This window comes from Argopecten irradians, chromosome 3, assembly GCF_041381155.1.
Source record: "Argopecten irradians isolate NY chromosome 3, Ai_NY, whole genome shotgun sequence".
Classification (NCBI taxonomy): domain Eukaryota; kingdom Metazoa; phylum Mollusca; class Bivalvia; order Pectinida; family Pectinidae; genus Argopecten; species Argopecten irradians.
The window spans coordinates 51,670,966-51,684,758 of NC_091136.1; the positions used below are offsets into that span (position 1 = coordinate 51,670,966).

A 13,793-nucleotide genomic window follows, 5' to 3' on the forward strand; every position below is an offset into this window, starting at 1 on the left:
CGACTTAATAATATATATTCTTGTTAATGTTTTAGTTCCTAATTGTGTTGTTGCATACTTGTTAAATAACAATGTTCAAATGTATACAATTTCACTTCACATGACGCATATCCTTTACAGTATATGATACATGAACCTATAACTACCACTGTACTAGCTGTATAACTTGATAAAAGTAGTGAACACGTGTGTATAGACGGTGATTGACACAGTTCAACAGGATTTATTCCCATTGATGTATTCATGTTATCGACGTCATCAAACTGGTGAGAGATAAACTACGACACCCGTGTATATAGTACAAACCAACAGCAGCCGCTGGCTTCTGCCTAATGCTACACGCCGAATTAAAACACAATCAATAGGCTTGTATGATATGCTAAAATGACGGACGCGTGTATTTCCTTGTTTGAGCTTTGTGATTACACCCATCAGTGCGTAATGCAGCCTTACAACCTCTGTAGGTATATCAACTGTGTATGTGTTAGGTTCGAGATAAGGATTTCCCATTGTTTAGATGTCTCTGTTCCCGAGTGGCTACATAGAGGTCCGAAATTATCCTCTTTTTGTGACTGGTCTGTGTGGGTAACGCTCCTGTGGAAGGAAGGGGTGGTAGAGTTAAAATAAACATGTAGTTATTTATATTTGTCTTTATTATAATAATAGGATATCACGTTCAGTAAGCATATCAATTTTACCTAGTCCCTCGTAAATATGTAGTAATGTTCTTTTCCTATTATACACCTATCTAAAACAACCCCAGTGGCGTTTCACTTGAACGCTACTGGCTGTAGATTGCCGCAATCTTTTTATGCCAAATGTTTAACATATCAGACGCTTGTTTAAGAGCCCCACAGTGTTCATCGTCTCTATTAATTACTGTGTGTATACAACTTCCATTTCCTTTCCACGCTTAAAACATATTTAAAGATAGCTATCTCATATACCAGGAAATTATCACAAGTAACCTGTAATAAATGCTACGTGACTCAGTTCTCCAGACAAGTGTTTGCTTTCTCTTTCAGCGATCGCCTTATTTTCTCCCCATTGTGTGCGTTTGTTATAGTTAATTAGCTAATAGCGTTAAAGTTCAGGTGTTTGTTTCTTTGAACTGTTTATTTATACCAGACCGAGTATCGTTTAAGACTTCTTTTATTGATATGGTTCACTTGTTACATTGTGTAGAAGTATATGACATTGTGTGATTGTAACGCTCATGTCTGTGGTGTTGTACAGTGACGAGTGATGTTGGTTAAATACCCAAACTGTCACGTTTTATCCGAACTAAGCCCCGGACGTATATCATCCAGCAAAGGTTATCTATCATTTCCATTTACAAGTTTATCGCAGGTCTGAAAATCTCCGCCCGAACACTTACGTTGGATGTGACTAGGCTGTATTATGCCTATGAGCGGAGAGTCGTCTGCTGCCACTACAGCGAGCGAGGCCAGCCCACTGTGGGTACTATATACGATACTGGCGCAGTTCACTCTCAGTACGTTACAAGATAGCGGTGGCACTGGATCTAGTGTATACAATCTCTATGGATTACTGTCATTTAGTCGCTTGAGCCTAGTGCCTATGGCAGACCCACCGGTACGTCCACTCATCTAATGGGTTTAAACATACTTCTTTTTTATTTATTTACAACAGGATAAAGAGCAGCTAACGGATTTCTTCTGATTGTTCCACTGGAGGGATATGAAGCTGTAAAAATCATTAAAGCGGTAATAGTGTGTGTTGTGTATTCTTAGTTTACAACAATAGACGTTATCTATAGTTGTCATTGTCTAGTTTACACTTTTGAACGGACCAATAAAGTCATGACCTGTGTTCTTTCGATGAATGCGGTGTACAATACCCCGTGTTGTGGCGGATTCGGTACAGCAGACGACACAGCCTCCCAAACAGATTTTAATTATCACTGGATTAATGCACCTTCCTCTGGCTCTCGGCTGGCTACAGATACAGCCACTACCACATGCTCTTGTCGGTTTGACAAGCAGACCACTTTGAGTCGCTCTCCGGCCAAACTTGAACGCTCAGGTAAATATATATCTTTATCATTTTAATTGTTTTTATTTTTACCCGAAACAGAAAATTAAACTTTTGGTAATAACTTTTATTGATTAATATTTTCTAAATGAGTTGATCTTATCCTGATCTATAACATCACAATGATTCTAATCGCGATAAAATATTGATTTGAAGGATAAATAGTTGCTGTGAGGGTGAAGTAGAGAGATGTGTGTCCCGGTGCTGAAGAAACATTAGTTCTGACACCAGTGAGGATACCTTACGGTCAATAGCACAATAGCCGCGTGATGATTGATTTGCAATCTACCATTTTTATTATCACAATTACCATTAATCTCTGCTACATCCTTCGTCTGGACAACTTGTCCACATGTATTTATCTATTATATATTAAATAAGGACATTGGATACAGTATCCGTTACCTGTAGGGACAGACCGGTAACACAGCTTTATTGATCTTTCGATGAATATCTTTGTAAAGCCCCGCTAGATCGGACTTTCAGTACAAACAACACGAGATTTTTTAAGTCAAGGCTTTCTTTGTTTGCTATTCTGTTCGGCAGTCCGTCTGTTAGCAATCTACTCAAGTTTCTTGTGGTGCCTATCGAGCCGTAGCCGTGCGGCTAAGTATGTGTATGTGTGTGTTTAGGTACTATCAATACACCAGTCTACAACAATATCAATTATATTATCCATTTGATTATCTTTATTAAGTTAAATCAAGGTAAGGCGTTTCTTCATGCCAGTCACCTGTGTGAACTTTTCTGACTGTTCAGGGCACAACCAAACATTAAATATTATCTTTACTGTACATCACGTTACATTTTAAACACACACTTGTCTTTATCTGTACAGGCCTGCGGAAAGAGGAACCCACAAGTAATTGTTGCAAGAATGATGATACACAAGAGATAGAAATGAAAGTGGATGAAAGAAGGACAATCGGAGTTAAAAGGAAATTAGATTCCGACACAGACGATCTCATAGACCGGATACCACCTAAACGTATCTCCCCTTTCCTAAATACACCTAAAGAACGCAAAGAAGAAAGGAGGAGAGTGTTGAAAATATCTATTCAAAAACTAAGGCAAATGGAGGATCCAGAACATTTTCTACGACGTTCAGTTCTGATCAATAACACATTAAAGAAAGTGCAAAAGGAAATTCGAGAGGAGAAACAGAAAAGTTATCAAGGATATAAAAGCTGTATCTATAGAATTCGTCCTCATTACGGATATGATGTACTAAACAATAGCTATTTACAAGCATCTCCAAACGGTTACATGAGTATGTTTGATAGCCAATATTCCAACCCGGATGAATCGGAAAAATTCCAGGATGAAATTACTGACACTCTTGTGAAGAGTTTAGAGGAGACATCAACAATAAAGGACAATAATTCCACCAACGCTTCCTCGCCTCTCCTCTCAGGAAGGCAGAGCGAATCTCATGGCATCAGCTTAGAAGATAGGACAGACACGGACGTTACAAGTGAAAGTCATAGAGAAAAACAAATATGTAGTGACATGGACGCGGTATTTAATAATCTGATACGTGCTCTGGGAGAAACTTAGCCCAGACGGCTCAGTGTGTGTTAGCTGGTATACCAGATGTGAGAAAGTGCATATCGGATCTCATTGGACATATGTATGTGGATGTGACCTATATATTATATTCAACACCTTGGATGTATGTTACGTTAATTTTATCACTGGATGCAAAACACAAACACAATATGTGGTTTATGTGAAAACTGGGATTTCTCATCTCATTTGAGTGCATATTTCATGCGTGCAAAGAAAAGTCCGAAAGGAATACACAATGGATGTTTGGGAGTACCTGTTTTATTATGGATTAATATGCCTGTGCTACAGTGTGAACAAATGGATTGTATTTGACGACGGTATGGTAGAGACGTTCATAATTAACACTGGCAGGATAAAGTGATATCTCTATTTATTATATGTTGCAATGAAAATGCTAAATTATGTGAAACAATAATATTTATATAGAAATACGCATATTATGTTTATGACCTAAATTATCAAACGGCATACGTTAAAAGCGATCGAACCAAGGCATTACAATGCTGCGGTCATATTTTCTAAATATTTTTAATGTGATATGAAATTATTTTTGACAGAATAAATTATTTTAAGTTAATGTTTTTGAATGGGTATGTTTTCCTTATTTTCCTCACGATAAATTAATTAACAAAACATATAGATTATATAAATAATTTTATAAAAATAGGGCAGTTTATGTTTAAACACAAAATTTTTAAAAGTTACTAGTCTGAAATATTTTATTAAAGAAAACATGATAATTTTGAAGATGAATATGAAATAAGATTATTTGAGCTTGCTAAGTGCGAGACTAGCAACAGTTAAATTCATTATCACCCCTAGTAGTAGCCAAAGTGTCGTACTATTTTTGCTAATTGGCCTGCGGCTAATATAAGACAGACATGGTCTCAACGCAATTAATCACTTCATATCTCTTACAATTGACAACGCTAGGCGGATATATACCCATATCACTGCTGTATTTAATATCTAGTTATCACTGTTTGGTAGAGGGATGTTACACTACACAGCATTTCTATAGTTGTATTGTAATCTTTTATCGTGCTATTAAAATTTCGGTTAGTGTTCATTAATATTTAATATGTAGCTAGGCTGGTACTGTCTTTAACATATTGTTACTGTTCCCTAGATGATCAATATAATTGATTATATGAAGGCATTCCGTGTTCCCCGATCCATTACACATTGTCTTTACTGTTCTAGTGAATTGGTGCCGGGTTAGTCTTATCAGTCTATGACCTAAGACAATACGGACACTTTGTACTCAACAACTGAAAATGTTTTAAATGCATTAAACGTTCGGCGTCAATGTTGCAAGTCATCCATAATAGATTTACATATGTCATATCTCGGTCTGACGTACAAAGACAAAATGTAGGTAGATACCAGCGTGAGAAATTTAAACTCGTCCTACCAGCATATGACCCAGTACGCACTTCTTTGCATGCATTAGCTTGGAACAGACAGCATTAAATATAATTGATTAAACTGATTTTATACGCGACAATTGTGACAAAGAAACCACAAGTATCTGTTCTCTCAGTTGTAATGCATAATCGGGAAATCTTTGTAAACGTTCGGGAGATAATATATACTAGCATGAAACGAAATAAGATAAAACTTTTTCGTTAAGTTTGGGAATAAGTTTGCAATTGTTATCCGAGACTGGACTAACGACAGGCCAGCTCTAGGTAGCCGAGGCGTCACTGGCTCGCCCTATTCAGTGTTGGATCCAATAATTAAACATGAATAACAAGACAAGCGTGACACCCTCTCGACAGCTGGTCTTTACAACACCATGTAAAGGTTCAAATCCGGGGTTACCTTTATAGCGGTTTACACGAACTTCTGCTTTCCAGATCCTGATCGTGAAACTGAATATTTCTAAACAGTCATGGGCTACTATTTAGATTTAAAAGGCTACTGGGAGGATAATAAATTGGAGTGTATTGGAGAACAAGAGCCTAGATTATGTAGATCTGTTAATTTGTTGGATAAAAACATCGTCCTCATATTTTTTGGTGGCCCAAGGCCTCCTTTTTAGATGTACGGTAATAAAGTGGTTACATTTGTATAAAGGCAATACCATCACAGTTTTCTCTTTTAAAATCTGATAAGCAGCTATAAAAACAGCAGCGTGGCCATCGCTACACAGGAACGCTACAAGTAATTGCTGTTATTGGAGAATAAATGGGAGAAATATGGGCTGATATTCTCACTGGAAAGAAAACAGAAACCGGGGCTTTCTGGACCGGTAAACGACACATATAATTAGTTATAAATAGTCGGATCTAAGACTGATAACAACTGCCAAGCAGTCGTCTAAACAATGGAGCGTTATTCAGTCCCTGATATGTGTACCAATGTTCTGGTAATGTGCTGAATGAAACATATTTAGATCGTAGTACATCACGCTGCCTTTAAAACAAGTTAACTCATTACTCTTAACCAATAAATCATATCCCTAATTTTGTTTAAACGGAAATGATTCTTGCGTTATAATGTAATTTGTCATTCAAAATAGTCTTTTATTCAATAAAGATAATAGTTAACAATAGTCGCTTGTATTGTACCGGCTAGTGTAAGGTTATCGTATTGTGTCGAACCATGGTATGCGTTGGCGCTTTAGAAGTGCGTACTTGGCTGTCGTAAACACAAGGATCATGTGAAAATGGCCATACTTTGTTTAGCTATATGTGTAATAGGTGCTTTCAAAGTTCAACTAGTCCCATTACCGCTGATACAGGTGTACCGCACAGGTAACGTTAGGTGTATATAGAAAAGGAAGCACCTCGAAGGTTACTAAATTGTACAACAACAGTTAACGATCAGCTGTGTACAATAGATTACGACCAGGCTCTGTCTGCCATCCACTTGGGTCTGATAAGAGCAGTTATGTGTTAAAGCGGCTTAACTTTCCTCTCTTACATTGTCACGGTTTACACGCGCATTGCATTAGCTGTGGCCGCCCAGCCGACTTTATCAGAAGCATTGTAGTATTGATTGGAGTCTATCAGGGGGTATAGATATATTCTTAGTGGGGTTTACAGACATATAAAGTAGCTTCTTTATGTTCTTAGTGTAATGCAATACCAGAATAGCCAATGTAATGCTTTGATTTGACATGACTGATTCATTCTAACTTCTATGGGTCCCAGTTAAAAAGACAAACAACAATCCATTATGTTCAATACGATATTATGATTATCTTATCTAAACAAAAAATGTTGTTCTCTTCAGTTGCATGAAAGCACCTAGTTCAATAGACCAGGCCTAAGGGCGACAACCCGTACCTGTCTGTCTGAGCGAGTCGGAATAATTGAGCAAACTATTGCTGTTGGCTGTGGTATCGTGTGAAACACGCTACACTCGTACAGCAGGGCAGCATCCACTGTGCATTCAATGAATTATTGCTGGTGTCGCCACGAACAGTAGCACGTGCTTAGCTGATTAATTTCCTTAATTGTCAAAGATCGTGTCGGCACCAGCCGAACATTTGTACAGAGAGCCAATATGAACACAATAGTTTTGATTATTGTTACAAATTATTGGTTATGACGAGTTTCCGCTTATGCTTGATCTTTTAAAAATCTATACATCTCGTTAACGGTACAGAGTAATAGCTAGTGCAGCGTGCAGAATTTCTAATTAGAACAATAAAATTAATCGTTTATAAAGCCCGCCCGACCAGACGTCTCTGTAAGATAACCATTTTATCATGGACGTGAAGAAGGTATTAAAAACAATTTCTAGTGATTTGGCCACTAAGCAGTTTCATTGAAGAAAACAAAACGCCGCGATAATACCCTAAGTAACATGTTGTGTTGGTAATACATCGTGTTGGAACAATGAACTAGCCCACATTATCAGGGATATCGTGTGGAAGAAATGTTTTATCGATCATGATTAGATGAGTGAAAGTTCTCACAGGATCCCATTTCAATCCCCTTTACTTTGAAACTAACTGCCATATTGGCTATAAAATACGATGTAGGTTTCACACGAGTTTCACTTGTAGTGTCACTGCCCCTTCTGTATACACATAGCAATGAATGTTGATGGATTGGCCCGGCATGTGTTACCCATATACTGTAATAGTGCCTCCAGGACTTCTCACACCAGTCACACATGGGTCTTACCTACCACTGACTCTATCACAAATACAAAACATATTTCTCGTGATCTCACAAAATTTACAACACATTACACGCTGCTGCTTTTGATTGTTGCGTTTCAATGGTCAATACATTTGTAACATATGAATTATTTTCTTGATGCCATAGATTATTAAGTAATAATTAAATAATACAGAGTTTTTTTAAATAGAAAAACAGAATGAAATATATCCCAGATTCCATAGATACTGCATAATGAAAATACCGTTATTTATTTTTGTAATGACAAATAAAAGCTTTAGAGAGGGGAACATCTGACAGATAATCTACTAATGTCAGCCGTATACTATTTAGTTTTTTCTTACATCAGTTTAGATATTATGGACTCAATTTCTAAAACAACTTTGAGGAGTTTGTGAATTGCTACATATTCATTCTAAATATTTTTGCCTCCCTGTTCTCTCAGTCTCGCACTTAATCACTGTAATTAGTCCGGTATATGGTAAACTATTTACATATCAGTCCAGTAAATTACAACTGATAGAATATTGACCTAATACACATAAAACATGGGTGAACTTCATTATCTTGTCATAATCCAGTCGCTTAGGATGTAATTTATATCTTATTTGAAGAAATGTAGTGGTGTTTTATAAGTTAGTAATGTAGATATTCCTGTGTATACAAATAGACAAATAGGTCCTGAAAGTAAACACCTGGTTTATTGCACATTAATGTTTAACATTTATACACGTTAAAATAAATCGGAAAACACAGCTAGCATTAATATAATATTAGTGGGTATTTATTTCAAATACTTAATTTGTTTAACAGAAATTTTCACGATAAAATTCTGATGTTTCTATATATCTTTTAGTAATGACTAAAAGAGGTTTTTGCTTGAATAGAATAATGAATAAATACACAAAATAGAATGAATGTTTAGTTAAGTAGAAGCTCATAAAAGGTAGTCTGTAAGCAATGCAATATTTGTACAATGTAATCTTTCGTTTCATTAAATATTTAGAATAATGATGCATTTTACAGGGGGGTCTGAGTACACGTTGTCATATTGGCGAGGTGGTCTTAACTCTAAGAATGTGTTTTAAAAGAAGATGTATCTAATATATGTTTGATATTTTGCTAGTTCTATCGAAAGGATTTTTTGTTGACTTCAACATTTTTTTTGTTTAAATGCTTTACGATTAGTGGTTTTTGATCCGGGGCAGCTGGGTTGTCACGGAGTAAATGGCTTCATGTCCTCTAACCATTAGCGGTGATTGACTCGTCATTTATGTAAGTAAACAAGGTTTCTCCTGACGTATGTATGTTTTATAGAGAATATTTAAATATTTTAGATGTGATTGACTAGTTTAGTCAAGATCACCGAAGCTTTGATGGACCATATATGCACACAATGCTTTATATTATGATGATTATATATACAATTTGTTACGTTCATTTACCTTTTGGTTTTAAGACCCACTCGCTCATGTAAAGGGTCAATATTGTGTAAGTGGAATGTGAATGTTATAGTAGGTATGTGATTAATGTATAGTGTAACAGAGGTTTATGTGGGTATTACATATGTGTGCGATTTGACGTGTGTTTAAGAGAAGTATGTATGATTTAGAAAGAACAAATGTTTGCAGCTGCACAATGTTGAAGTTATTTATTGTAAATTAAGTGATCTGAGATGTAAATTATTGAAAATGAAAATGGAGTTATGATAGCGGTATTCAAAATGATGCGTAAAAACATCAATATCAAAATATTAATAAAAAGTATGAAAATCCTTTAAGTGTTGACCTTTTTTCAGAAACAGATTAACTTCAGTTTCAGTCCGAATTTAACTAGTTTGGTTTGTTTGGTTTGAATCGTTTAATGTCCTATTGTTGGCTAGTGTCATTTAAGGAGGTGCCAGGTTTATGGATGAAGGAAAGTATGAGTAACCGGACAAAAAGACTGACCAGCGGTCAGTTCTTGGCAACTGCCCCACATGGGATTCGAACTGAGGTGGAGGGCTTAACCAATCGACCAAGCCGACCAACCTGGCCCCCTTTACATATTACAACTTGATGTAACACCGAAATGGACAACTTGGCAATCAGCAAGCGGTTACCACCAAGACAAGTGTATCTCATACAAATATAATGTTATTATGATTATCATCATCCCTTTAGTCGCATGATTCAATGTTCGAAAAAAGGGACAATAGTTAACGCAGCAATCATTGAGACGAAACAGAGTACAGCTGTTGTAACTGTAAATGAAAACATTTTTTTAAACTGTACGTGAAACGTGGCACAGTTAGACAAGCACAACAAACATTGTTGTTAGATTATTAGCAATACTTGCGCACATATATATATAGTTTATTACACTGATAACATGTCTACAGCAGTAACACAACAGAGGTCAAGGAGACAACAATGCAATATCAACGTAAAAACAAACAAGATTAAGCGAGCGATAGTTGATAGTGATACTGGAAGTGGAATGCGATGCTACTTAATTCATTTAAAGGGTATGTTATTTTTGAAAAAGAAAACTATTTCGAAATTAGATAAATATAAATAAAAAAAAACAAATTGTAAAATTAATTCTATCGACTAAAAATCAGCATTATGTTTGGAAATTATATGCATTGCTCGTATTGCATATTTTAAGACCGTCTCTGTCATTTGGTCGATTTTACTTTTGGAGATAGTTGTGTAACAAACATATTTACATAAGATGGTATATAGGTGTATATCTGATACAAGTCAAGGTAATCAGTTGAAAGGACAGGCCACAGGGTTCGAGTTCCTTTTGAAGAAATTTGTTTACATTCCGAAACAACATTGTGTAAGAGTGGTGATTTTAAACATTTAACCTAAGGTCACGTTTCAGGTACCAATTACAAGTTCAAGGTCAAACTCGTAATTATACACGAATCTTTAGTGTCTTAGTTACATTATACACTATTCCTATTTATAACAATAGTCTACACAAGAACCTATTGCTCCTTTACATTATACGCTATTCCTATTTATAACATTAGTCTACACAAGAACCTATTGCTCCTTTACATTATACACTATTCCTATTTATAACATTAGTCTACACAAGAACCTATTGCTCCTTTACATTATACACTATTCCTATTTATAACATTAGTCTACACAAGAACCTATTGCTCCTTTACATTATACGCTATTCCTATTTATAACATTAGTCTACACAAGAACCTATTGCTCCTTTACATTATACACTATTCCTATTTATAACATTAGTCTACACAAGAACCTATTGCTCCTTTACATTATACACTATTCCTATTTATAACATTAGTCTACACAAGAACCTATTGCTCCTTTACATTATACGCTATTCCTATTTTCCTATTTATAACATTAGTCTACACAAGAACCTATTGCTCCTTTACATTATACGCTATTCCTATTTTCCTATTTATAACATTAGTCTACACAAGAACCTATTGCTCCTTTACATTATACACTATTCCTATTTATAACATTAGTCTACACAAGAACCTATTGCTCCTTTACATTATACACTATTCCTATTTATAACATTAGTCTACACAAGAACCTATTGCTCCTTTACATTATACACTATTCCTATTTATAACATTAGTCTACACAAGAACCTATTGCTCCTTTACATTTATACACTATTCCTATTTATAACATTAGTCTACACAAGAACCTATTGCTCCTTTACATTATACACTATTCCTATTTATAACATTAGTCTACACAAGAACCTATTGCTCCTTTACATTATACACTATTCCTATTTATAACATTAGTCTACACAAGAACCTATTGCTCCTTTACATTTATACACTATTTCCTATTTATAACATTAGTCTACACAAGAACCTATTGCTCCTTTACATTATACACTATTCCTATTTATAACATTAGTCTACACAAGAACCTATTGCTCCTTTACATTATACACTATTCCTATTTATAACATTAGTCTACACAAGAACCTATTGCTCCTTTACATTTACATAATTAACACTTATTATACACTATTCCTATTTATAACATTATTACACAAACTATTGTAACATTAGTCTACACAAGAACCTATTGCTCCTTTACATTATACACTATTCCTATCTATACATATGCCATTATCTACACAAGAACCTATTGCTCTTTACATTATACACTATTCTATTTATACATGTCTACACAAGAACCTATTGCTCCTTTTACATTATACACTATTCCTATTTATAACATTAGTCTACACAAGAACCTATGTCCTTTACATTATACACTATTCCTATTTATAACATTAGTACTACACAAGTACCAATTGCTCCTTTACATTATACACTATTCCTATTTATAACATTAGTCTACACAAGAACCTATTGCTCCTTTACATTATACACTATTCCTATTTATAACATTAGTCTACACAAGAACCTATTGCTCCTTTACATTATACACTATTCCTATTTATAACATTAGTCTACACAAGAACCTATTGCTCCTTTACATTATACACTATTCCTATTTATAACATTAGTCTACACAAGAACCTATTGCTCCTTTACATTATACACTATTCCTATTTATAACATTAGTCTACACAAGAACCTATTGCTCCTTTACATTATACACTATTCCTATTTATAACATTAGTCTACACAAGAACCTATTGCTCCTTTACATTATACACTATTCCTATTTATAACATTAGTCTACACAAGAACCTATTGCTCCTTTACATTATACACTATTCCTATTTATAACATTAGTCTACACAAGAACCTATTGCTCCTTTACATTATACACTATTCCTATTTATAACATTAGTCTACACAAGAACCTATTGCTCCTTTACATTATACACTATTCCTATTTATAACATTATTAGTCTACACAAGAACCTATTGCTCCTTTACATTATACACTATTCCTATTTATAACATTAGTCTACACAAGAACCTATTGCTCCTTTACATTATACACTATTCCTATTTATAACATTAGTCTACACAAGAACCTATTGCTCCTTTACATTATACACTATTCCTATTTATAACATTAGTCTACACAAGAACCTATTGCTCCTTTACATTATACACTATTCCTATTTATAACATTAGTCTACACAAGAACCTATTGCTCCTTTACATTATACACTATTCCTATTTATAACATTAGTCTACACAAGAACCTATTGCTCCTTTACATTATACACTACTATTCCTATTTATAACAATTAGTCTACACAAGAACCTATTGCTCCTTTACATTATACACTATTCCTATTTATAACATTAGTCTACACAAGAACCTATTGCTCCTTTACATTATACACTATTCCTATTTATAACATTAGTCTACACAAGAACCTATTGCTCCTTTACATTATACACTATTCCTATTTATAACATTAGTCTACACAAGAACCTATTGCTCCTTTACATTATACACTATTCCTATTTATAACATTAGTCTACACAAGAACCTATTGCTCCTTTACATTATACACTATTCCCTATTTATAACATTAGTCTACACAAGAACCTATTGCTCCTTTACATTATACACTATTCCTATTTATAACATTAGTCTACACAAGAACCTATTGCTCCTTTACATTATACACTATTCCTATTTATAACATTAGTCTACACAAGAACCTATTGCTCCTTTACATTATACACTATTCCTATTTATAACATTAGTCTACACAAGAACCTATTGCTCCTTTACATTATACACTATTCCTATTTATAACATTAGTCTACACAAGAACCTATTGCTCCTTTACATTATAACTATCACATTAGTCTACACACCTATTTTTTCATTTAACTATTCCTATTTATAACATTAGTCTACACAAGAACCTATTGCTCTTTACATTATACACTATTCCTATTTATAACATTAGTCTACACAAGAACCTATTGCTCCTTTACATTATACACTATTCCTATTTTATAACATTAGTCTACACAAGAACCTATTGCTCCTTTACATTATACACTATTCCTATTTATAACATTAGTCTACA

The 13,793-nt window shown here is 34.5% G+C and overlaps 2 protein-coding genes across 2 annotated transcripts in view; both read left to right on the forward strand.

The window, feature by feature from the left end:
• The window catches only part of LOC138318980 (neuroglobin-like), a 134,701-nt gene that overhangs the window by 22,482 nt on the left and 98,426 nt on the right, over positions 1-13,793 (forward strand). The gene's annotated exons all lie outside the window — the stretch shown is intronic.
• Positions 1,502-9,534, forward strand: LOC138318979 (uncharacterized). Its single transcript, XM_069261842.1, has 2 exons — positions 1,502-2,046; positions 2,894-9,534. Exons 1-2 carry the CDS (start codon positions 1,824-1,826, stop codon positions 3,610-3,612), a joined length of 942 nt encoding a protein of 313 aa, XP_069117943.1. The 5' UTR covers positions 1,502-1,823; the 3' UTR covers positions 3,613-9,534.

What these genes read in the sequence shown, in the direction of transcription:
- LOC138318979 (XM_069261842.1), top strand. Translation starts at nt 1,824, where the DNA reads ATGACCTGTGTTCTTTCGATGAATGCGGTGTACAATACCCCGTGTTGT. An exon ending in GGCCAAACTTGAACGCTCAG is followed by an intron (nt 2,047 to 2,893) that starts GTAAATATATAT and finishes TTATCTGTACAG; the next exon opens with GCCTGCGGAAAGAGGAACCC.